This window comes from Ursus arctos, unplaced genomic scaffold (genome assembly GCF_023065955.2).
Source record: "Ursus arctos isolate Adak ecotype North America unplaced genomic scaffold, UrsArc2.0 scaffold_12, whole genome shotgun sequence".
Taxonomy (NCBI): Eukaryota; Metazoa; Chordata; class Mammalia; order Carnivora; family Ursidae; genus Ursus; species Ursus arctos.
In genome coordinates this window covers 28,770,874-28,797,764 of record NW_026622786.1, presented here as the reverse complement: position 1 = coordinate 28,797,764, position 26,891 = coordinate 28,770,874, and the positions used below count along the sequence as shown (strand labels likewise).

The 26,891-nt window shown below is 46.7% G+C and overlaps 1 protein-coding gene across 2 annotated transcripts in view; it reads right to left on the bottom strand.

The window, feature by feature from the left end:
- Positions 1-26,891, bottom strand: part of BCAR3 (BCAR3 adaptor protein, NSP family member) — a 130,749-nt gene that overhangs the window by 91,882 nt on the left and 11,976 nt on the right. Inside the window, exons 1-2 of one of the 2 annotated variants that reach the window (XM_026497588.4) lie at positions 17,060-17,257; positions 8,982-9,312 (exon numbers count right to left, since the gene is read on the bottom strand). In XM_026497588.4, coding sequence (XP_026353373.1) covers positions 8,982-9,298 — 317 coding nt within the window. In that variant the 5' untranslated portion in view covers positions 9,299-9,312; positions 17,060-17,257. Of the gene's footprint in view, positions 1-8,981; positions 9,313-17,059; positions 17,258-26,891 lie in introns of those variants that run through there. The other variant, XM_044383636.3, reaches the window with a different exon arrangement.

The window sequence follows — 26,891 nt, the reverse complement described above, 5'->3', positions numbered from 1 at the left end:
AATACTGATACCTCCACTTGACATGCGTGCCTCTCGAACTTAGCACACCCCGAACAGAAGTCTCAACTCTCTGCCATCCACCAAACAAAAAGCAGCCAAACAAACGAAGCCCTGTTCCTCTCCCAGTCTTTCCCACCTCGGTAAGTGGCCCCACCTCATACACCCAGCGGCCTGAGCCCTGCTCGGCTGTCCCCTGCCCTCACCCTACATCATCCCACCTTCAGGAAGTCCCGTAGACTTCTACTCACCACATAGATCTTGAATCCACCCCCTGTTACCTCCTTCACCACTATCCTAGCACAGACCACTTCCTGCTCCCCTCCCCCAGTCCCTCTGTCCCATCAATGTCTTCTCCATGGAGGCCAAGCGATATTGTAAGAACTCATTATTCCCTTAAAAACCTTTAAAGGCTTCCCTTTGCCCTCTGCAGAAAACCTAAATCCTCACACCAAGATTGTAGACCAGTACCATCCAATAGAAATCCAAGGTGAAAACCATATGAATTTTTTTTTTCAACACCTGGTGCTCATCACAAGTGCCCTCCTCAATCCCCATCACCTATTTCCCCCATCCCCCACCTACCTACTCCCTGGTAACCACCAGTTTATAGTTAAAAGTCTGTTTCTTGGTTTGTCTCTCTCTCTTTTTTTTTCCCCACCTCTTCGCTCATTTGTTCTGTTTCTTAAATTCCACATGAGTGAAATCATATGATAATTGTCTTTCTCTGACTGACTTATTTCACTTAGCATAATACCCTCTAGTTCCATCCATGTTGTTGCAAACAATAAGATTTCATTCTTTTTGATGGCTGAGTAATATTCCATTGTGTATATATATACACCACATCTTTATCTATTCATATGAAAACATGTAAAGTTTTCTAGTAGCAGATTGACAAGAAATAAGTAAAATTAATTTCAGTATCTTATTTTGCATATTTCAAAAATATTACTATTTTAATATACAGTAACATAGTAAATGTTAATGAAGTATTTTACATTCTCTTTTTATATTAAATCTTCAAATGTTCCCTCCCCCAGAGAGGCCTTCCCTCCACCCAATCCAAGGAACTCTTGCATTTCCTCATTCTGTGGTTCTTTATTGAGTGACACGTTTGTCTACATGCCCCCTTCACTGGGCACTGCCTAAGGACAGGGCCTGTATCTATTTCAGTCTCTGTGGGTACTTGGTACCCAGCATCATGCCTGGCACAAAATAAGCTCAATAAATATTTACCGAAGAATAAATAGCAAAGATACTAATATTAAGTAGAAGGGCAAGCAGGAAAGGGCTGGGCCCGTCCACGGAAGACAGGCTCTGTTTTGTGTCTTCGTATAATGGTGTGCTGGTTTTTTAGTGCAGTGGAAGGCTATCATACCTGTCAGCATGAATGGTGGCCAAGACACACTGCTGTAGGGCAGCTCAGGGCAGACCCAGAGAGCGGGATTCCAGCCAGACTCTGTCAACACGTGGGAAACTTTCTCCCACAGAAGCTGCAGGCACTAAATGTGATCTCAGGTTATGCACAAGGATTAGGAACCTCCAGGAGGAAGGAAGGACGGAAACCTACATCTGAGTCCCTTCTCCGTGCCAGTTCTTGCTAGACACCCTCACGTGGGATTCTATTTGACCGTATAGCTGCCCTTTGAGGATGTGGAGAATCAGAAAGGTAAAGTAACTACACGAGGTCACAACGCCACTGGGTCTGGTTGCTTGAATCAGCGTCAAGGTCACTAGCAGCATTCTTTGATATGCACGACTACGTCAACATCCCAGAGCAAAGGCATCAGTGGCCTTCAAGGTCGGGTGTCGCACAGCAGAGTCGGGGCAGGAGGAGAATAAAGTGCTGGTGAGCAGGTGGGAGCTGCCCGCAAGGGTGTGACCTGCTCCCCCCAGAAGGCAGGGCCACTCCAAGTGTGGAAGTCAGAGCTCTGCCATCCAGGGCAGCCTTTGTATTTAGTGACCACCGAAGCTTCACAGCACTCCTCAGAGGGAGGCATTTTCACCCTCACTTTATAATTTAGAACTTGCCCCAGTTCACACACGGTAAGTGGAAAAAGTGATAATAAGTGGAAAAATAGGGATCTGAACTGAGAGACCTCTGGGTTAGGAGCCCGGTGTGTTCTCCTCTTCCCAGGAGCGATTTTCGCTTTGGTTACTATGTCTGCAGGTGCACCTGGAATCACAGACAGGCCGGAGGGCATAAAAGCTGGGTCTGTTATGGAAGGTTTCTCAGACTTCTGTATTTTTTTTTTAAGATTTTATTTATTTGTCAGAGAGAGACAGAGCGCACAAGCAGGGGGAGCAGCAGCCAGAGGGAGAAGCGGGATCCCCACTAAGCAAGGAGCCCAATGGAGGGCTCAATCTCAGGACCCTGGGATCATGACCTGAGCCAAAGGCAGACGCTTAACTGACTGAGCCACCCGGGGGTCCCAGGCTTCTATAATTTTTAAACAACCTCAGAATCCTTAAAACAACAAGACCATGCGCTTGTCTTTGGGACCTCTAAAAAGAGACAGTCTGAAATTCTACAACCAACCCTGCAGCTAGTCTCCTGGGGACAGACTGTGGTGGCAGCATCGCAAAAGCCAGGAGCCATGGGGTGGCCATGGCCTGCGGCTTATCAGTCCTGGGACTCCAGTACGGGCCCCATGGAGGAGTCTTCTTCCCACCAACAACAGCAATGACAGCTTCTCCAGCCTGTCTCCTCTGGCCAGGCTGTGAGGGCTCCCAAATCCCCATGTGATAGGACCACAAATAACGTGTAAAAGCATACCTTCTGTTTACAATACGTTTCGACATATACCAAAAGGTGTGGAAAAACTCCTAGTTTCTGACTCTCAGAAGACTAAAAACCTGACCTTTCCCGAACAGCATGCAGGAGGCCTAAGAAACCCTGATTTATAGGTCGTGGGGGTGGATGCAGAGAAGATGTTGAGCAGTATCGCTCAACAAGGACTGCTTTGTGTAGTTCTCTGATCATTTTCTTGGTTGCCATTTGCACTCACTGAAAAAAACAAAAAAAAATCTTTCCGTGTTTCCCAGAACAGCTGAGAATGCACAGATCCCAGCCTTTAGGTTCAAATCATCCCTGTCAGCAGAGGATTGAGGACCACTGTCAGGCAGCTGGGGGACCTGTGGGCACATCACAGTCCCTGGGCCCTCTCGAACCAACTCCCCGCCCCCTACCCCGTGGTGGTGGTTGTTGGGGGATACCCAGCAGGGGCTGAGCTCACCTCTGACCCAGCTGCTCCTGGCTCAGCACACCAGGGCCTGAACATACACCATTCCTCAGAATGCACTACCCCATCCACAACAGCTGCATTCAAACACCAAGGGGCATTTCAAAATGTGAGCAAAACCCAACTTGAAATTTCAAAAATAAAAATTCAACAAATGGACTATAATAACTTGCCTGGAGACATTCTTGGCTATTAAGTGATTGTCACTCTGCTAACTCAATAAATGTGCCTTCTATTAACGGAATCTGTTAATCTAGTACATAGACTTTTGCAACTCTAAACCCAACCTTTCCTCTGTGCATGAAAAGCTCCCAATCTGCAGAGAGCAGACATGCCTGTATAGAACTAAAATGCAGATATTTGCATGGGACCTTTACATTGCAGAACCCTCTGATTAGCTGCAAGCTAAAGGCTGATTTATTTGCATGTCTGGGGAAACATCTTGCTCTGTTAAGGGGAAAGCAGTAGTTCTAGAACTTGGTGGTCCTCAAGAGGAACGAATGAAATCCTTTTTCGGGTGAGGGCATTGATACAGCCCAGAGTTAAATATTTAAATCAGTGTTTTGAGGGACACCTGGGTGGCTCAGTCGGTTAAGCCCCTGCCTTCAGCTCAGATCATGATCCCAGGGTCCGGGGATAGAGCTCTGCATCAGCTCCCTGCTCTGCGGGGAGCCTGCTTCTCCTCCTGGCTGCCGCTCTCCCTGCTTGTGCACTCTCGCACTCTCTCTCTCCGGCAAATAAATAAATAAAATCTTTTTAAAAATCAATCAATCAATAAATCAGTGTTTTGAGAAGAGTCTGCACAGATGCAATGCCTTCCACTTGCTTGGACTTGAAAGAGCAGACGCTGCAACATGGTAGGTAACTTACCGCCTGGGAAAGCATACTGGATTTTAATTTGGGATAATTCTGCAGACTTTCTGGCCCCCGTCAGTTAAAACACTTGTGACTAGTCAGTCAGCTCCGCTCATGCAAACTAATGAAACATCACATTGTCCCGCCACATGCTCACACAGCACAAGGGGCCGAAGGAATTAGGCTCTCGGCAGCTGTTCCCAGGAATGCATGCCTCCACGTACCCACAGGCAGGAAGAGGACCCACACCGGTCTCCCAGAGCTGATCCTTCGGCTATCCCGACAACACAGACATCTCAACAACAGGAACCAGTCCCCTCTCAGCCCAAGGAAGGTCCCAGATTCAAATAAAAATTCACCCTTGAAGATAAGTGAATCAAAGGGACAGCAGTCAAACAAAGGCTAACGTTGAGAGGAAATCCTGTCTGCAGACCTCTCGGGGAAGCCTTGCTCTGCCTGCAGAACAAAGGCTTCTTCTGTGACATCAAGCAGCAGGTTTAAGAGCACCCTGGCTTCTCGCTTTGGCCCCCTTTCAAAACCACAAGTACATCCAAGGGCAGCCAAGACAACAACGAAGCCAAGAGATATAGTCTCCAAATGAGGAGAGACCAACTCTCCCTTCTGGGCTTGCCTTCTGCCTGGCTCTTGGTGGCTAAGACTCCATTTCCCCAAGGTGGGTGTACAAGGCACTGGGTTCAGACTCTGGGGACTGCAGACTCTAGAGGACAGCTCAGACGATGCCCACCGCCGAGGCCAAATTTCTTGGGAGGCTGTGGAGCACAGTGTCTGGGGAAGGCCCCACGGTACTCTCTGGGTTCCAATCCGAGCTCAGTCACCCAGTAGCGTCTGACCTTAGGTGCTCAACATCCCTGAACCACTTTCTCGACTGAATAAGAACAACAATACTGCTGCTACTCATGCTAAAATCTGCCATGTCTCTCATGCTGGGTTAGGATGTTCACACAGGATAATTCAAGAACATATCATTGAAGATATTTTAAAAACTATAAAATGTGAGAGATCGTAATTTTTCTGGCTAGGACTCATGTTTGTAAGATAGCTTAATAATACAAATTTTTAGGTCAAAGGGGAGACTTCCTCTGCTTTGCCTGGAGTCTTCCACAGGGTGAATATTCAATTAATATGTAATTATAATAAAGGTGACTTTTTAATGATTAATGAGCTAAATATATTTGTTAGGAAAACAGCAAATTTGCAATTTATCAGAGTTTTTTTTTTTTTTACAAGACAAAAAGGTGTTGTCTGGTGGGTTTCCCTCTGAGTGTAGGTGCAGTACACAAGAAAAGTGAGTCTGGGCTTTCCCAGATGGCCCCACTATGATCATGCCAACACCAAATAGGACAAAATAGAAGGTTTTCAGTCTTGACATCCGGGCAAGTCACTGTCAGATGAAATTAACCTCTGAAATCACTATGAAAAGTAACAAGGCCAAAAAAAGTTTACCTCAAACAAACCCCACCCCCTAAAATCAATAATTTTGTTAAAAGTAGACCTAACTAGTCTCACTCCCTGGAATCAGAGATCAAAAACTCTTAACTTTAAAAGCTCCCAGCATGGGGTGGCTGGTGGCTTAGTCAGATAAGCGTCCACCTTCAGCTCAGATCATGATCCCAGAGTCCTGGGATGGAGCTCCCTGTGGGGCTCCCTGCTCAGCGGGGAAGCCTGCTTCTCCCTCTCCCTCTGCCTGGCCCCCTCCCCCTGCTCGTGCTCTCTCAAATAAATAAAATCTTTAAAAAATAAAAATAAAAAGCTCCCAGCTTGCAGTGGTGAGTGAGCAAGAGCGATGGGTGGTTGGTGTTTACACAGCAACTGAGCTGTAAGAGCTAAGTTAGGACTAGAAATGCTATTTCTCCCTCATGGCTGTTCTGCTGGGGCACCTTAGACAGCCCTCCCTCCTGGAGCCCCAGGTTCTCATTCATACCTTTTGTCCCTTCCTTTTCACACACATAAGCTTTGTTGATCCTGTGGCTTGTTCTAAAAAGGAACTGAGGCAGCTAATAATCTTATTAGGAATATTTAAAAGGATAAAAATAATAATACAAGGTACTTTGAACTCCTCAGAACTGGGAACACTTCAACGTAGTTTTTAAAAGTGTGTTACGTGAACAAAATATAAGGGCGTCTGGCTGGCTCAGTCGGTAGAGCATGCAACTCTTCAGGGTTGTAAGTTTGAGCCCCATGTTGGGGGTAGAAATAAGCAAATAAACAAAATAACTCAAAAAAATAAGTAAATAAATAACATTTAAAAATAACAAGATCTATTAATAAGACCAGGGAGAAGAGGATTTTACGATCCTTTGACGTGACCTTCTCACTCAGCATAATCCTGAAGGATATGCGTTTGTTACTTCCTGTATTCGCCTTTAACAATGAGATATTTTAAGTTAAGGGAAAAAGTTGTGAATTTGGATGAATGTAGTTCTGAAGGATAAACAAACCTAAGCCTGCCACTTGTTAAGCCTTCCACGGTATGGACTTCAAACTCAGGACTTGCGCCCACCACCTGATAAGATCTTCTGCGGAGATCTGACCTCTGTCCAAGTCATTTTCAAATCAAAAAGCTTTGAACTGCGGGCAGGTTGACGGCTTGGACCTTGGGTGTTTATCAAGAACTTCCTCAAGATAGAAAGGGTGACTCCATTGCCACCCCCGGCACCCTGGAGCGTCCCCCTTGTAAGAGCTGGCACCCAGCCAGCCAGGACCTTAGAACATCAAGGAATGAGTTTGTGAATTGTCTCCGTATAGCACATAGTAGATATGTAGCTCACTACAGAGTTTAACTTAATTAATAAAAAGTGGCTACAGTGGGTCGGGGAATCGCTGGTTCTGACTCCACCTGGTGCAGCCTGGTATCTTCTTTGCTGCCCCTTAGCCTTCACAAGAGGGAGCGATGACTGCGCCCCTTCTGCGTCCCACGTGTCCAGGACCAGTGATTCCACAGCAACAATACTGTGCACAGTACGTGCCTCCATGCTGCCCTGGGCCCTCAGCAGGCTGGCTGCGAGCTCTCCGAGCAGGGAGGTCACCCACCTACGCTTTCCAGAGCGGGTGCAGGGCTTTCTAACTCCTAGGACAGCCTAGAGAAACTTCTGAGCTGACGTCGGAAACATTTCAGGGCTCTCCGGCGCTTTCTACAGAGACTACGTGGGCCTCTACTTATTTTGTTCTCATACTACTACAGTTATGCACCTAAAACGAATTCTGACCTCCTACCTGCCTCTCTCCCAACATCTGTACTATCCATCTCTCAGCTTGCTACACTCCAGCCACAGGCCACACCAGTTTCGTCCGGGTTTTTTTCAAACATGCCAGACTTGTTCCCACCCCCAGTTCTTTGCACTGCTCTCCCTACGCCTGGAACAACCTTCCTCTGGTTCTTCCCATGGCTGCCTTCTCTCATTATGCAGCTCTTAGCTCAAATATCATCTCCTCAGAGACCTGTCCACATTACAAAAAAGATACAAGCCTAATAAATCTTCAGTCGTCACAATTTCCTCTCTAGCACTTAATATAATCTGCAATTAACTTGCTTATTACCTGGGCCCTTCCCTAGAATATTAGCTCTGGGAAGACACCATTTCAGATGCCCCACTGCTATTCTGTGAGTTCCCATACTTCCTCACCCTACGAAACGGTGAGAGCAGATTGCTGGAATGATTTGGTTGCCAGAACATCTTCAAGGTTGGACCGGCCCTTCAGTTCAGATACTAAGAGGGACGGGGCAGAATTTTCCCGGTAAAGCACCAGTCCTTTCAAAAAATCAATGGACTCCACTAACAAAGGTGCTCAATATATAGATACTGAACAACAACATGAGCTGGAATCAAAGCGGCTTTCTTTGCTGCAGGATCAGACAAAAAGAGACACCAGGACATACAACAGAAGGAACCAGTCCCTTCACTGCCCGATAACATCAAGGGTTGAGGATCTTCCCCAGCAGGAAAAGGAAGGCAGTTTCCAAACCAGCTCTAACAAGCAGAAACTAATCACAGCCAGGCCCCATACAAACCCGGACAAGAAGCTTTTATAACCATAAGGCTTATTTAGCCAGCTCCCCAGTGGGCAGGAGAAATCAATCCTGGTTCTAAAGTATTCTGAAGCTGACCCGATGAGGTATCCGTACCAAATTCTACTTCAGCATGTTGGAGATGCAGGTCCTAATTCTGAGCCATCGTGGCAGCTCTACAGAATTGGCTGGACACCGTTCAGAATCTGATGTTATAGTAAAAAAAACCACACTTGTGCTTCCTTTTGAGGGACTAAGTGGTATATAGGCAGTTGGCTGTAAAAATACGCTCAAATATTAGATACTAAGAAATGGTTAAAGTTTTTAGGTGTTATCGTTTTTTATGTTATATTTTTTAAAAATAAGAGTACTTATCTTTGAAAGACACATACCAAAATATTTACAGATAAAACAGGGGCTGAAATTTACTTCAAAATAATTGCAGAGGAAGGAAAGTGGGCGGGAGTACAGACAGCGCGGGACTGGCCGTGGCCCAAGGCAGCTGAAGTGGGGTGGTGGGTCCTTGGGAGGTAAACTGTTTGCTCTACTCTGTACAGCTGACATGTTCCCTAACAGAAAGGCTTTTTTAAAAAAGCCCGTTAAGCCAAGTCATTTTCACTTGTGGAATTAAAGAAGTTACCTGAAGGGGCGCCTGGGTGGCTCAGTCCATTAAGTGTCTGACTCTTGATTTTGGCTCAGGTCATGACCTCAGGGTTGTGAGATGGAGCCCCGCACTGGACTCCACGCTGGATATGAGCCTGCTTAGGATTCTCTCTCCCTCTGCACCCACCCCATCCCCTCCCCCCAGGCTCTCTCTCTCTCTCTCTGAAAAAACAATAAATAAATAAAGAAGTTACCTGAAAGTGAAGGTCTCGCCTTTCCAGTCTTGCAGGGGGTGCTCCTGGATGATGGCGGGAGTCCGAGGGGAGTTCTGCCGTGGGGACTTGGAATGGGGCAGGGTCCCCATGTGACTGAAGTTATCACAGGACCTGATGGGAGGAGGGCCTTTTTTCTTCCGTGGGAGGGTACCGTGTATGGACACGTCTTGATAGGCATCTGTGTGATGCTCAGCCGGAGGGGACTTGCTGCTCAGAAGGTCCATGGACGAGGCCAGAGGGAACTGGTGATTCACCGGCATGTTTCTGGGAAGGCTCACAAATTTGCCCGCAGCCATGATTCTCAACTCCTCTACGGGGAAAAGAAAAGAGCGAAGGCATGAATCTAAGGCAATCGCAAGAACTGACTTCCTACTCACAAAAGGAAATGGAAATGTACCGTTTAACGAAAGAACGGGTTCGTGGCGCATTAGCGGACAAACAGTGCATGGCATCACCCGCGAAACTGAATACAAATGGGACATTTATTCACGTCCCTTTTTTGATCCTACAGAGGAATTCTCCTTGGATGGCATCAGATCCACCGATGGGAAAGGGCAAACGTGTTTCAGAGACTCTAGAGGCACACGAGCCATTTTCCTATTTCAGATGACTGAAGCTGATGGAAAATCATGACTACCAAAAAAGACTACTGAGGAAGTACTCAAGGTTTCGATATAAGTGCATTCGAGAACACATTATAAATGTGAGATAATTAGCTCCCGTCTTTCCACCACCCTGTACAGGATAAGAACAGGTGGAGATGATTGGAATTCCTCAGCTGCTAGCAGGCCTTCAGTGCCAGACCAGCCCCTCAGTTGTGCTACCCAGGGCAACGGGGCAGAATGTTTCCGGCAAAGACCTGGTGCTTACAAATAAATCAATGTACTCTAATTAACGAAGACGGGCCAGGGTCAGGGGTGAGGAGGTGGGTCACGCCTCCATACATCAGTGGGCTCAGCTGCAGAGGAAAGCCACTGGGGTGAGGGATCCATGTACATTGTCCCCCAGAGGGGTTGGGAACCTGCCTGCCACCAGCAGGGTTAAGCAACACGCATGGTGCCTGTGTAATCAGGGAAGAGTGGGAAGGAAGAGAAAAAAGACAAAGAGGGGATAAGGGGAGAGCACAGAAAGAAAAGGAAAAAGTGTACTAGGTTGTATGTAAAAGTAGACCCAACCATTATGCCCAGCTATGATCAATAGAAATATTCACCCCGAGCAAGAGACAGCACCCGCTCACCTCCCCCCCAAAAACAAACTATGGTTTTGACTAAGCCAAATTATACAAGACATTTTTAAGGCCAGCGTATAGAGAAAAAGAAACACACGTCTGAATAAAAATTAGAACTAGTCCCTAGAGACATTAAGGATCCAGAATCTGTCCCACCCACCAGGGTACCAGACTGGTCTGGACAACACAGCAACATAACTCAGCCTGCCTGATGCACTGGCCTCCCCAAGACTGGGGAGCAGAACATTCCTTTGCTCTGCAGTCCGTTCCAAAGCCCTGCAGCTCCCATTCCTCACAGGACACCCTTTCCACTGCAAAGAGGACAGCTCAGAGTGAAGATCATTACTTAATAGTACCCCTGCAGAGTCAGTTCCACAAAGGAACTGGGCACGTGGGACAAGGCTTGAAGTCAAGCAAGAACACTGCTCTCCAGAAGCTCACGGTGTAGACACAGAACGGAGATAAAGGTAGCGCAAGGGAAACAATAGACAACAAAAACATCCACAATCCGTTGCTTCACCTGCAACAGACAGAAACACACAAGTGTCAGGGACCAGACAGAAGGAAATCCTTCACTCAAGGTGTATAATCCTAACGCTGTCCTCAGTTCTTTCCCAAAACAGGTCATTCTGGGGCCTGTCGGCTCCATGTCTAACTGTGACCACACAGGAGGCCTGTCTCACAGTGGGTGCAGAACAATAGCACTGTGAGTCCCCGTGCGGGCCGCTCCCGGGTCTGGCCAGTACCTGGCACACTGTCAGAACTTACTCAATGTTAGTCATCATTATTTAAAAAGAAACCCAAGCTCTCTGGCCCTCCCTGCCTGACCACCAGTGATGTAAGCCGACTAGGATTCCCTTAACACACACACACACACACACACACACACACACACCCTGCCCCCAACCGTTGTGAATCCTTGCCTGTCCAAGCTGTCAGCACCCTCTTCAGAGGGAGGCCTAGATCATTCCAAAGAACCTGCTGGGGAGGCCCAGAGCACCCCACAGAACCTCTTTCTGTGCAAAGGGCCACGGTGTTGATCAACTATTCCCAGGTCATTGTGATGGGTAAAGGTTACCCTGTCTCCAGTGTCCCTGGCTGCCGGTTTCCTCTCTGCTTATCCAGGATCTTGATTTCAAGACTGGGCCAAAGTGCTTGAAAATGCCTTTCAGCAAGTTTCCCATACCTCAGTTTATTCTCTGAGTTGAGAATTAACACCGGCCCTTCCTACTTTGGAGTCAACACTGAAGTGCCTCCTCCATACAAGACACTCAGAGAAACAGTGATGTATAAGCCCCAGTCCCTAACTAGGAACTCTAAGAGAGAATACTATAACTCATCCATAGGGACCCTTCACAGGCTGGAGGGAAGAACAATTCGAACAAAATGAGGAGGATCTCAGAGACAGCAATGCCGGAGACGAAGCATTTTGGAGGGATTCTGAAAGGTCGAGGATTGTCCGAAAAGCCTTCTGAGGATGGTCCGAAAATGCTAGAATGGCAGACGCAGACAGGCAAGGAGGTGCTTCCACGGGCTCACGAACTACAAGCTGGGCTGCGTGGCTCACATGGAGACGTCAAGAAGCATTTCCTATATCCTGAAGTCTTAGAGGCTGTGTCGAGGGGTCTGGACTGGACTGCAGGTGCTAGAGAAGATCTGGAAGGGAGGGACAGAAGCCAGTCTGTGTTCAGGTAGGTAAGTCTGGTACTTCTGAAAAGGAAAGAAGGGAGGCAGGCAGGCCAATCATTCTGCTGGCCACAAGCCAGCAGGGAAGGATTTAGAACCCTGACCTTGGGCATTGACCAGGCAGTGGAGGGACAGAAGAAAGAACGAGGAGCTCGAGGCCACAGCCACGGGAGGACAGTACGATGCTGGAATATGCTGAGTAGTGTAAGAAGAGGACTCCTGCCGGAGGGAGGCTAACAAGCTGTCCACTGAGCTGGGGGGTGAGAGGAACCAATGGCGCAGTTCAGTCTAGGAGGTACGATCCTGGTATGTTCACTTAGGAGGCAGGACTGGATGTAGATTTTTAAGAATCATCAACATAAAGGGCATATTTAAACCAGAGAGTGGATCCCTTAGCTTGTTATTATCAGCTGTGATAACAGATGGGAAAGTACCTCTTAAACTGTCAGGAGCCATACAATATCCATGAATTATATCCTTGCTCTCTCTCACCATGGCTGCTTCAAGCCTATAGGGCCCAAAGCAAGGCTGAGCTCTGAAAACCTGAAGCAGGGGGAGCAGGGGTCCTCAAGCTGGCTGCACATAAGAATCCTCTGGGAAGCTTTTAAAATCCTGACACCCAGGACGCGTGGGTGGCTCAGTCGGTTAAGCATCTGACCCTTGATTCAGCTCGGGCCCTGATCTCAGGGTTGTGGGATTGAGCCCCGCCCCTGGCTCCGCGCTCACTGTGGTGCAGCTTGTCTCCCTCCACTCTTCCCCCTGCTTACGCTCACTTGCTCTCTCTCAATAACATCTTCAAAAAATAATAAAATCCTCACACCAGAGCTGTGACCCAGACCAATGAAATCAGAACATCGGTGGGTACAACCCCAGCACCAATCTTTTGAAAGCCACCAGTATATTCAATGTGGAGCCAGGGTTGGGGACCACTGGATGAGCAAGTCTCTTTGGTACAGAGCGACTTACATTCAGATCTGGCTACCCGAGGAACAGAACAGAATGACAATGAGGAGGGGTCAGTCAGCAGAAGCATCAATTCATTCTTCTGTTCCCCACACATGTATGCAGGGCCTCCCAGATATTGGGCACTGTGACTGGTATTGGGGACAGCGTCAAACAACGGTACTCACGAGGTTACTACTCTGCGGTGGAAGCAGACAGCAAGTCCTGGCCACACGTGCTGGTGATTCCCAGTGCTACAGGAGCACACAGAGTGGGGACCAGGGTCTAGACTCAGCTCGTGGCCAGAAAAGGCTTCCCTGAGGATGGGATGCTGAGCTCAACGATGGGAAGCAGAGTTTAGTGATGGGAAGAAGACTACCCGAGCTGAAAGCTCCAGAGAAGTCACAGCTACAGACAAACTGCAAAGCCGGGCTCCCCTCTACAACCCACTGCCTCTAAATTGGGACCCTTCCCCCATTAAAATACAGGCTTGCCCTATGTGTAGTCACTTGGAAAGACTGGCTCAACCCTGGGTCCTATGTCAAGCTTGAATAAGCCCAAGAGTGGCGGAGGTAGGCCCGGACCAGAGACGGCACTTCTAAACTATATAGCTAAAAGTGGGGCAGAGGGTACAGGGGGGAGCTCTAAGCGAAGGGACTCATTTACGACCTCACTGTAGGGTAGTCCCTGGACTTCCTACTTGAGCTTTATTTGCTTTTATTTTTTCCAGACTCTAGAAACCTAGGGCAAATCCAAGGGATGGAAGTACATGGTGTGTAGTTGGAATCTAGGTTCAAGACAAGTACCTTTTGTTGTTGTTGTTGTTTAAGATTTTATTTATTTGAAAAAGAGAGAGCACAGGGCAGGGGGTGGGGTGGGGAGAGGGAGAAGCAGACTCCCCAAGGAGCAGGGAGCCTGACTCAGGCCTCCAGGGCTTGATCCCAGGACCCCGGAGTCACAAACTGAGCTGAAGGCAGATGCTTAACTGACTGAGCCACCCAGGTGCCTCAAGTACCTTTCATTTTTGAGAGCAAGGCCATTTACCACATTTGACTATACTAGGCAGAATCTCCGAGTGTTATAATCCGGTCGGATCTCAGAGAATCAAGCCCAGATAAAGGAAGTACATGTTCATTCACTCAATATATATTGTCTGAGGGCTTCCAATGTACCGGGGACGAGGACATGATAAACTAGACAAGGTTCTGCTCTCATGGAGCCTAAGTTGTGATAGGGTGGGGGGTGGGGGGAACCAGGGGGAGGTCCAGTCAACACAGACAAGAAAACAGATCAGGCAATACCCCAGCGTCAGTGTCCTAAAGAACACAAACCAGAATGAAATGATAGAACATACTGGTTGGGATGGAGAGCTATCTTAGATTGGGGGGGGGGGGGGCTTCTCTGAAGAGGTTCCTGAAAAAAAGAGAGAACCAGTCAAGAGAAGAAGGGAAGGGAGTTCAGGCAGGGGACTGGGCAAATTGAAGGCCCTGAGGTAGGCATATATGGTTGGAAAAGCATGGTGAAGACTAACCCCAAATCTCCACTTCCTGGCTCCCAGGTTTTCTCTGCTCGGAGATGCTTCTATCTCAATGTTCCTAGCCATCATGTACTTCTTATGTACTATGTGATTTTTTTTTAAGTCATTCATGGTATGACTCAGAACCTAGGCTTTGAAGTAAGACATTCACAGGGTCAAATCCCTACTCTGCCATTTACTTACTAGCTGTGTGGCCCGGAACAAGTTACTCAACCTCTCTGACAGTTTCTCATTTGTAAAAATACCTCTTTCGTGGGATTGCCCTGAAAAGTAAATGCGACAGTTGTATGGAAAGCCCTTGACATACGGCAAGCACTCAATAAACAGGTTTCCTCCCAGCAGGTCAGGGACTGTCTGCCTTGCTCGTCACAGTATCCCGAGTACAAAGAGAGTCCACAAAAGAAGTCACTGCTTCTGGGAAAGACTGCAGCCAGGAAGGATGGGGAGGTAAATGTTTTAACTCAGAGCCATAAACATAAACACACCAAACCAAGTAGGACATAGACACAGACACACACAGGCACACCGAGAGAGCCCATACGCAGTCTTTAAAAGAAAAGGCCAGGTGAGACTTTGGCCACCTGACGTCACCTCTCTCTACTATGCAGGTAAACAGACACCGTGTCCTGACTCAGTCTAATGCCAGACCTTGAAATATATACAAAGGTCAAAGATTCTGTATCTTGATTGGAAAATATGAGACCTTGGTGAATGTTCAAAGAGCTGAAATCTCAATAGGGGCAAGAGCAAGCCTGCTGAACTCCCAGCGTCTGTGCTGCCTTGCTGATCCCCGCTCGGCGGCTGTGCTTGCTTTGAAGTGCTCCCGAGCAACAGCAGCCCAACTCGCTCGCCTTGCAGAGCCAGAGCCATCCCGAAGAAGCGGAAGAGCACGCGCAAGTCAAGCAAGAGACAGGCAGCCCACCTGCTTGGGTTTTTCCAGTTTATTTCTAAAATGAGCTATTTCCTAAACTTGTAGAATGTCATCTGATGTGGGCATTAAAAACTTTCTATCATATTTCAAGCTCTGGAAATGTAACTGCCCCAGCCACCCAGTTACGACCCCAACAGAGAATGTTTCATTTGGATACGTAGTTTTATAACCTCTCTGCAGAGTCAGACAGGAAGACAGGACCGCCACACACTTAAAAATTGGCTTATGCAGTTAGAATGAAGTTTCTCTTCAGTTTAGAAATTAAGAGTATCCCTATTTTCGAAGTAAATTTATGGAGTCTAGCCAAATGATTGAAGTATGAATAATTCTTCCATGGACTGTATTTCAAGCAACACAGCATAGAATTTACACGATAAAGTTCTTAAGCTTAGCATTCGTTTGACAAGCAGGTCTTTCTATATGAACAGGAGACTGAGATCTTGGTTAGTCATCTGGAAATGCCAGGCTTCTCAGCAGGTTTAGAGAAAGCTGGAATCAAGGAGGTGAGGGAGCCCCTGGCATGGAAAGCCTTTTACATTATACTCCATACACTCCCCTGCACACCCCCATACAACGCTTGGCCTGTGGCTTCTCCACTATTAACTGGGCAGTCCCTGTAGGGATGCTCTGCGGAACCCCCTCTCCCAGCACCGAGGCCTCCCCTTCCTCCCGCCTCTGTCCTTGGCAACATGCAGGGAGATTATCCGCTCCTAAACTGACCTTCCCTCCGCCAATGTATTTTCCTTGGACAGATCTGTGTAGCCTTGGGAGATAAGAGTCAAGGTTTAAAAGAAATCTCTGAACGCTTGGCTCCAATCTCTATCTCAGCTAATGGCTTTGCGCGAAAGCACACGCGAGGTTAGGCAAACGCTCTTGCCTCTTCGCAACTTTCTTCAAGCGAGTTAATATCCAAATGAGAGTTTTCCACTCCAGCCACGACCCACCATGTTGCCCACGGAACACTTCGCCTTGCCAGCTGCTTCGGAGCCCACTCGACCGCTCTCAGCCAAATGTCTACACCTGATCAAACTTTAAAAGTGGTGGCAGCCGCTGCCGCTCGGGAAAGAGTGGCTGAGGTCGAACCTCGCGTCCACCGTCCCTCCCTTCGCCTCCCCTTTCCTCCCCTCCCCGACGCAAAGGGAGCGACACAACCAACTATTCATTCTTTCTCAACAAAGGGAGAGAGGGAGGGGGGTGTTGTCAACAGTTACTGGGCAGGCTCCTTCGCTTTCTTTGCAAACTTTCCAAGAGATTAGTGGAGAAACTAGCCTCTTCCAAGCCCAGGGCTTCCAGCGGAGCCCCTAGGCCCTGCCCCCCCCACCCCCAGCAGAGAGGGACCGGACGAGACGACCAAGGGCGGCCTGCTGAGCAGCCGGGACGCGCGGGGGGTGGGGGTGGGGGTCGGGAGAGACCAGCGCCCAGGAGGATGCCGCTCGAGAGCAAAGAGCAGAGATGCTCACGGCACTTCGCTGAGCGCCTGCCGCCGCGGGCCACGTCTGGGGAATAGGAGCCAGTTCCGAGGGCCCCGAGGGCACACGCCGTGTCCGCACTTCAGCCACTCCCGCCCCCAAACGCCAACTCTGCTGGGGGCAGGGGGAGCGCCGGCTCAACTCCCCCCCCCCCATCCTAACTTTCTCCAACAAACTTCCCAGCCCGTCCTCCCAGAGCCGGGGGAGGCCGCGGCGCCCCGGGTCGGGCAGCACACCCGCGGGACGCGCGCGGCACACACTCACCTCCCCGCGCGGCGCTCGGTGCCAGGGCTCTCGGGCTAGGGGCTCAGAGGCGCCGCTCGGCGTTCCCCCAGCCGCGGCTGCTCCCGGGGCACGGGCCGCTCATGGTCGGCGGGGCGCGCCCGCAGAGAAGCCCGCGCGCGGCTCGCCTGTGCGCCCCGCGGCTCCGGCGGCTCCGGCTCCGGCTCGCGCCCCGGCCCCGGCAGCTGCAGGCGCGGCTCTGAGCCCGCGGCGCGCGCTCCAGCCCTCAACTGGTGATTTGCGGCGTCGCGGCCCCACCCCGGCGAGCCGATTCGCGCGGCCTCGCGGAACCCCCGCGACATTTACATGCGGTGACCTCGCCTTGCCCTCCTCTGCCCGGATTTGAGAGTTTGGTTCTCCTCGTAGCGCCCCAAAAAACCAGTCTTGAAGTGTAGACTGGCCACTTCCTCGCTGTACCCCTCTCGAGGGACCACCCCACCTATTCCACTCCTCCCCCTTCCCCGCGTTACTTAATTATCCAGCAGATCGGCTTAGCTGTCTGCAGACACCTGGCTGCCTTGCAGTTTAAAGGGCTTTGATGAGACAAAGATCCGGGTAACCACAAATAACCAAACCGTGGAACAGGCAAATCAATCACACCCACCTGGACAAACTGAAAGCAAAGGGGGAAGTAGAATTGGCATTTCGGTACTAGGTAGGCTTAGTGGGGTAAAAAGCAGAGCCAACTGGAGGTCTTACACTAGCGGATATCAAGACCCATTACAAAGCTACAGACAGCTACAGACATAGTAATTGGCAACAAGGATAGACAAACTGACCAATAGAATAGAGAGTACAGAAGTTGATCTACATTAAATGGTCACAATTTAAGTCAAAATGCTACTGTGACGCATTGAGAAAAGAAGGTATGTGTTTTCAGTAAATGATGCTAGATCAACTGAATACCTACATGCAGAAAAAGGAAGAATCTTGACCCTTACCTCGTACCATGTCAAAAAAAGTCCATTCCAGATGGATTTTAAACCTAATGTGAAAGATAATAAAACTATCCAAAGTACAAAGAAAGAAAGAAAAGGAAAAACTTCATGACCTTGAGGTAGGCAAAGACTCCTTAAACACACACAGTACTAACTATAAAGGAAAAAAACTGATCATTGGACAACATTCTAATTAAGAACTCCTATTCCTGGAAGACACCATTAGTGAAAAGTGAAGCCACAAAGGAGAAAAGACCATTGCAACACATGTATCCAATAAAGGACTTGTATACAGAATCTGTAAGGAATGCTTACAGACCAGCAGGAAAAAGGCAGAATATCTGACTGAAAATAAGTAGATAAGGAATAAACAGGCATTTCTCAAAACAAAACAATACACATATGAAAATTTTCTCAATTACTAATCATCCCAAAAATGAAAACTGAAGTTGTAATGTCTCACTTTACACCCACCAGAATGGCTAATATTAGAGAACTTCGAACAACACTTTACAGACCTGTTTGGCTAAATTAACATGTAGCCTGTGACCCAGCAATTCCATCCCTAGGTATCTTGTCTACTCAACAGAGATGTATGCACATACTCACCAAAAGACATGTTCAAAAATGTGTATAGCATCTCTTTATAACAGCCCCAAAGAAACCACCCAAATGTCCATCTGTGGGAGAAATACAAGCTCTGGGTAATACAGTGATAACAACTACCTCTACACCCAACAAGAGCATGATCTCACAAATAGGATGTCCAGTAAAAGAAGCTGAACACAAATGGATACATACTAAATACATCCATTTACGCGAATTCCAAACACAGTCAAAACACATCAACGATGTTAAATGTAAAGATACTGGTTATCTTGAGGGTTGGGTTATCTTGAGTGGGTTATCTTGAGGGTTGGGTTGGGTAGTGATGGAAAGGGAGCCAGAGAGGGCTCCAGATGCTGGTAATATTCTATTTCTTGATCCAGGTGCTGGTTATATAGATCTATTTTATAAAAATTAACTGTCCTTTTTATACAAACTAATTGGTTTGTGCACTGCTCTCCTTGCATGTTTTACTCCAATAAAAATGTTTTAAAAATTGTGCCATGTTGGGGTTTTTTTTGTTTTTTTTTTTTTTAGCAGGGGCAGGGGCAGAGAGAGGAGAGAGAATCTCAACAGGCTCCACGCCCCAGCGTGAGCCTGGGGCTCAATCTCACCACCCCGAGATCATGACCTGGGCTGAAATCAAGAGTTGGAAGCTTGACCGACTGAGCCACAGAGGCTCCCCTACGTTGGATATACGTTATGTCATTTTCATCCCTTTAAGAAAGATTGGCAAGTCTGTAAGATTCTAAGTGCAGCATCCTTAAGAATGAGTTTCTCCGTTTTCCCCATAGGTGTTTTTGTGGGTTGGCTTTGATCTTCCCTACCTCGTGAGAAGTACACACTTATCATTTTTGTTGAATTTTCCTGAAATGTTCAGTGCAGTGAATGTCAGACCAGCTGATATATATCTAAACTGAATTATCAGAAATACATTTACCAACTTTCTGCTCCTCTGAAGTGTCCCTGAAAGCAGTGATAAAACATAAGTTGGATTTTCTTGATTTTCAAAATTCTCTAAGCACCTACTATATGTAAATTTTCTTCTTTGTGGAGCATTAGGGAGGTAGCAATAAAGAAAGACTAGACGACTCACATATAGAGAGGGGTTGGGCAAGTCACTGTTCCTCTCAGTCCCTCCATTTCCTCATGAGTGAGTGAGTGAACACATGTGCGGAGTCAAGGAAATAATAAATGTGAAAGTGCCCGGCATATAGTAGTTATCATTAACTATACTCTAATTCATGATACATTCTATGTCTTCACAACACCCCTGCGAGAGGAAGCATCTTTAGCCCCATTCATATGGCAGGAAACAGACTCAGAAAGGTTAAGGAATGTCAAACCTAAATTCATTCAACAAATATTTGTTGCATGCCTATTAGGTGCGAAGATCCATAGCAGGTGAGAGGCAGAGTCAGAATTTGAATCAGGTGCTTTAACTTCAAGTTCAGTGGTCTTTCCACTACAAAACTACTTTCACACTTGTATCCCCAGTGCCAGGCTCATAGTAGGTGTTCAATACATTAATGGATGGAAAATATTATTTTTAATATACAGTTGACCCTAGAGCAACATGGGTTTGAACTATGCAGGTCCACTTATAAGGGGATTTTTGGGGATAAATACAGGACAGTACAGTAAGTGTATTTTCTCTTCCTTGGGATTTTTTCTCAATAACATTTTCTTTTCTCTGGCTTACTTTATTGTAACAATACAATATATAATACATGTAACATACAAAACATGTGTTAACTGTCTATGGAAGGTAAGGCTTCCAGTCAACTATAGGTTATTAGTAGCTAAGTTTTTAGAGAGTCAAAAATTATATGCAAATTTTCAACTGCACTGAGGTCAGTGCTCCTAAACCCTGCATTATTCAAGGGTCAACCATCATTTTCTGATTAAGTAACATGGAGAAATATAGTGGTATACAGTGAAAAGTCCCCCGCTTGACTCTGTCTCCTATCTGCCCAGTCCCCCTCCCACCACAGGCAAAACTGCTATTAATATCATGCATGCCTAGCAGAGTTTCTCTAAGTGTGTATATGTTATCCCCAACCCCTAACAGGAAGTAACATGCTATACCCAGAGTTCTACACTTTGCTTTTTTTTTCACTTAACAGTATATCTTGGAGATTTTCTCATAGTAGTGCACCGTACTCCTTTGAAGAGATGTGCTGTTATTTATTCAATCAGTGCCCTATTCATGGACATTTAGGTTGTTTTCAAACCTTTCCTATTACAACAATACTGCAATGAATAATCTTGTATATACGCCATTGGTATGTACAAGTGTACCTGTAAGGTAAATTTCCAGAGGTAAAATTCCTGAGTCAAAGGGTATATGCTTTTGTAATTTCAATAAGTGATGCCAAATTGCCTTCCATTGGGACCGTACCAATTTATACCTCCCAGCAATATAAGAAAATGTCTATTTTCCCCACATGCTGGGCAGAAAGTCTATATTAAGCTTTTGAATTTTTGTCAACCTTCTAAGTAAAATGTGAATTTTAGTGCAATTTTAATTTGCATTTCTCTTATAATAAGTGAGGCTGCTCATCTTTTCATGTTCAGTAGTCATTTATTTTTCCCTTTTGGAATTTCTACTCCCACTTTTCTATCCATTTGTAGGTCTCTTTATGATCAATGTTCTAGGACCTCATTCCATGTTAGGAAGCTTAGCTCTTTGTGGTATGAGCTGCAGAATTTTTTTTCAATGATAATATTAAAGAAAAGTGGTGATACATGCAAAGCACTGTTATTTTAGGAAGCTCATTCTGGAAACCATGCAGAATGAACCAGAGAGGTGACAGCAGGATACTGATTAGAAGGCTATGGCAATTGTCACATGACAAGGGCCTTGACCAGGCTGGCGGTAGTGGGAATGGAAGGCCCAAAATGACCAAAGTTATTAGCAAGAAATAACTGGCAAGAGTTAATAATAATGATGACAATAACAGTAGCTACAATCGGGTTAGGAGTAACTACAAGCCAAGTACAATGCTAAGTGCTCTACAAGCCGTAAGCCAAGAGCTGGTACTATTATTGCCTCATTTCACAAAGAAGAAAAGTGGATTTTAGCAGCTAAGTAACTTACCCAAATTCACAGTAGATGTAGGGAGCAGAACCAAGGTTAATCCCAGGTCTATCTGACCCCAGTGGCCTGGCAGGTGAAGGAAAATGATCAAAAAGGTCTGCAGCCCAAGAGGCTGAGTAATGCCTGGCTTGATGACAGCTGTGGAAGAGGCCAGAAGCAGCTGCCTCTGCTAGAGAGCAACGTGATCACATCTAGGTACGCTGAGCATTTTTCAACGCCCTTCATGTACACGATCACTCTTCCCTCAATGTCTGTGAGTCAGAGAGCGTAGTAGTATCCCCATTTTACTGAAGAGAAGACTGAAGCACCCTGAAATTTAATAACCAACCCAAGTTAAGATGCCCTAAACCTGGAACAGGTCCTCCATCCATATGTGCCTTGTAGCCCCCTCTCCTTCTTGGCATTTGTCACCATTCACAGTTACACATTTATTTTTGTTATTTCTGTTTAACATCTGGTGCTCGATAGACTCTAAGATCCATGTCTGGTTGTACTTTTGTTTCGTCCCTAGGTTGAGGCCTGGAGCATAACTGGCAGGCGGTACACATTTATTGAATGAATGAATGAATGAATGAACGAACTTCAGGCCTCTCGACCCTTCGTCCTTTCATCTTTGTATTAATGGTAAAGCTCCCTTATAAGCTAAATAAATGTAATGCCATGGATGTGGGTTGTGCTATAAACAATTTTAGGATTCAGATTTCTTCAAGTGTACAGCCAGCTTCCACATTAATGTTTAAACAGTCAAATCCTGGACCAAAGAGACACGTGAAGGGAAACATAACTGGTGACATGGAGGGGATGTCTTCTGGGCAGTGCAAGAGGCTTTGCCAGGGAGAGCTCGACTAGAGTTGATCCCTTCCTGCCACAGCGTAGTATGTTGACCTCCACCCACTCCAGGCCATCACCAGTGAAGAGGCAGCGGGGACAGGCGTCGGGCAAAATGTACTTTAAGGAAAAAAGAACTCCTAAAATCCCAGCTTTGTCCAGCCCTAAATGGTAAGAAGTAAGGAACAACAGATGTTTCAGCTATTAACTGATGAAGACCAAACAGAAAATCTGAACTCAAACAATTGCAGACAGAGAGACAGAATTCCCTGGAGCCGTATATAATAAACCACTGACACAAAGAGCTGGCATCTCTGACATGCATCAGAGCAGCAAGCATTACCGTATTTTCAGAAACCATACGGTCGAGGTTCCTGCTCCGTGAAGAGCTAGCTGTCGACTTGCTGTCATGGAAATCCCCAGTCGACCAAGCAGGGAAGTCAACTCGGCTTCCAAAAGGTCTGTGTGATGGCTGCCAACTCAGTCAGATTGGCTAGAGAAGTCATTGTAGGAGACCGTGGCTGGCAAGACCCTCAAATACTTACTGAATGAGTGAGTGAGCGAAAAAGAGGCAGTTCTTGACAACAGAGGCTCATTTTCTATACAAGGTACACCTCGGACGGATGGTCTACATTTGAACTACCCGTTTCAGGGCTTGTCTCATCACCAAACTCCAGACACTTGTTCCCCAGTTACTTTCTTAATTTAGTGACCAGCTTTGCATGAATAAGCTTCTCAATGTATTTAACAATTGAAAGAGAATACATCAAAATATCTCTGGATAATCATGGCATTCCAGACAATTTGAATTTCCACATTTACAAAGCTCTCCTTTCAGATTTTTCTTTTCCAGTAAACGTGTATCATTTTTATTATTAAAAATGTCACTTAGTGGGGCGCATGGGTGGCTCAATCCATGAAGTGGCTGCCTTCGGCTCAGGTCACGATCCCAGGGTCCCCACATGGGCCTTCCTGCTCAGCTCAGCGGGGAGTCTGCTTCTCCCTCTCCCTCTGCCACTCCCCTCTGCTCCTGCTCTCTCTCTCAAATAAATACATAAAATCTTTTTAAAAATGTCATGTTGGGGGGTGCCTGGGTGGCTTAGTCGTTAGGTGTCTGCCTTCGGCTCAGGTCATGATCCCAAGGTGCTGGGATCAAGCCCCACATTGGGGCTGCCTGCTCAGCAGGGAGCCTGTTTCTCCCTCTCCAGCTCCCTGTGCTTGTGTTCCCTCTCTCACTCTCTCTCTCTGTCAAATAAATAAATAAAATCTTTTTTTTTTTTTAAATGTCATTTTGGGAAGCCTGGGTGTTTCAGTTGGTTAAGCATCTGCCTTTGGCTCAGATCATGATCCCAGTGTCCTAGGATCGAGCCCCAAGTCGGGCTCCCTGCTCAGTAGGGAGTCTGCTTCTCCCTCTCCCTCTGCCCCTCCCTGCCCCACTCTGTCGCCCACTTTCTCTCTCTGTCTCTCTCTCTCTCTGAAATAAATAAGTAAAATCTTTTTTAAAAAATGTCACTTAGAAAACAAATTTTAAGTCCCTACATTATGGAAAGCATCATTAGCCTGAGGAGATAGGAAGCTGAGTATGTCATCAGATAGCATAGCCCCAGACACAGAGCGAGAGAAACAGGGGCTCAGCGGAGGTCCTCTGTGCTGTGGAACAGAGAGAAGGGAGAGCTGAAAAGGACTGGAGACAGAGTGTTGATGCTGGTGAAATAAAGGAGAAGGGGGAGTTTGGAAAAGAAATGCTTCTGTCTGGAAATGAAGAAAGAGGAAATACATGTATGTAAAACCTAGTACAAGGGCCACTTGGCTGCCATCTTGAATTATGCTGGGAAAGGGCTCAGTCTAGATGCTGCAGGTTGCCTCGGCCTGGGGTGGAGGGCAGCCCTGCCAGCATTGTCTGGTGCCACAGAAGGAACCTGGAAGGTTGGAGGAAATGAAAGGAACGTGAAGCCTGCCAGCTTCAGGAGGAGTCAAACTGAAAGAAAAACCTGACTTGTTTAGGTGCACTAATTCAATCTTTGATAACAAAGTTGGCTTCCCAGATAAGTGGGTTTCAGCCTAATAGAATGGTTTGTGGGATGTCGTAGGACTCACTGTCTTAAAAAAAAAAAAATCTTCGTAACAATGTTATCACTTAAAACTCCACGATTAGCTGCTCATTCCTTTGTGTTGGGCACAACCTCTCTCTATAGTCCTCTGTTCAGTAAAACAATGTTAATCCTTAATAGATGACCTAATAGGACATGGGCTCCGAATGTGTCCTTTGCCCTGCAGTTCTACTTCTAGGACTCTGTTCTGCAGAAATACTCACCTGTGCACACTAAGATATTCATGGCAGCACTGATCGTGGTTTAAATAAAGTGTTTACCTGCAGAAGGATGACTAAATTACGGTGCATCTAGTCTATGGCGCACTCCGTGCAACTGATAAGAATGAGGTAATTCTACAGGAACTGATACCGAAAGGGATCTGAAATACCACTAAGTGAAAAAAGCAAATTGCTCCATTAATGTACAAATAACAAGCTTATATATTTGTGTGGGTTTATGTGTCTACATGTACAAAATGTGTGAAGGAATTTTTTTTTTTTTAAGATTGATTTATTTATTTGGAGGGGAGGGCCCGAGAAAGAAGGAGACGAAGTCTTAAGCAGACTTTGCACTGAGCATGAAGCCAGACGCAGGGCTCGATCTCAGGGTCCGATCTCAGGGTCCTGAGATCACAACCTGAGCTGAAACTACGAGTCAGACACTTAACTGACTGCGCCATCCAGGCACCGCTGAGAGAATTTTCTCCCATCAAACTGAGGTGAAATTCACAGGTGAGCAGGAGGGGACTTTGCTTTTTCCTTCATGTTATTCTAAACTGTTTGAATTTTTTCCTTGAGCTCTGACTGCTTTCATAAATAATAATAACTTACATAGCACTTACTATGTGGCAGATACCATTCTAAGAGCTTTATGTATCTTAACTCATCTAATTCCAACAATAATCTTATGAGGTAGCACTATTCTTATCCCTTTTTATGGATGAGGACATGGTCCCTGTCCAGGTCACACAGCGATATGAAAAGGCACTGAGCTTTGAACCCAGGCCATCTGGCACAACCCAGGCTTGTGCTCTGAATCACTAGGTTATAGTATCTGAAAACAAAATGATATAAACCAATAGCATTGCTTTTAGAGTCAGACACATCTGTATTTGAATCCCGGTGTTTGCTGATTAGCTCCATGATTCTTAGCAAATGTCTTACTTCTGTGTCAGTTTCCCCATCTGTAAAATGGGGGTGATAGTCACATACCTCATGAGACTGCTGGGAGAACCGCACAAAATACATTTGGTGCCCAGCATTTAGTAAGTGCTTGTTAAATGTAGATTATTTCCTCTATTGAGATTAAATTACCAGCCCTTTAGTGAATATTAATTTAATTGGCTGTTTTCTTGATTGGCTGGCTGTGTGGAAGCATCTGGTGCTTCCGGAGTAAGTAGAGAAGGGGGACTTGGGAACAAGGGGAATTGGCTCAGAATGTGGAAGTGCTAAATTAACCCTTCATCTTTTGTAGTTTTGCCTGAAACCAGTGCAGTTAAGAAAATAAAATTAATAATACTTATATATCTGAGTTTTTAAATCATTCTTGGGTAAAATTTCATCCCCATTTTTTGAAAGAGGTTAGTGAGTTTCAGGGGTTTGCCCAAGGGCAAATAAAATAACAGAACAACAGAACTGAACCCCATAAACAACAGAGCCAGGACTGAAATGTAGATTTTTCTCGTTCTACATTCCCTCCTCTTTCCTTACCCCCCACAGCCTGACTAGATGTGGGCACCGCTTCTGAGAAGCGGTGCCCGCAACCTCTCAGAAGGAAAGCACTATAGCAACGCTGACAGGATGGGAGTGCTCCGTGATCGTGCCTCCGGGGGAGACGATCCCTCAGTTCACAGGCTGCTGTAGCTGAGTGGGGTCCATGGCCTCCTCCACACCTCAGAGCTAACGTTGATTCACTAACAAGTGTGACAGACTCCCTCCCTATGGGGTCCACCCGGCCCAGGGTCAGATTACACTCTCCCTTTCTCTCGGCTGTTTATGGTGCTTATCTTTACAGTAGTCATCATTCTACAATACAGGACCCACGCCATCCTGGAGGACACTGGTGACCTCAGCAGGCAGGTGGCTGCCGGGAGGGGAGGCGGTGGAAATTTCAGAGTGGAGCTTTGCCCATTGCTCCCAGCTTAGCAACCTGTTGGCTCTGCCTGATCCTTCCTCATTTTCCACTCGTGAGTACAGAGGTCAGGCGGGAGCCAAGGAAGGACATTCTCCAACCATGCCGCCCATTTTTCA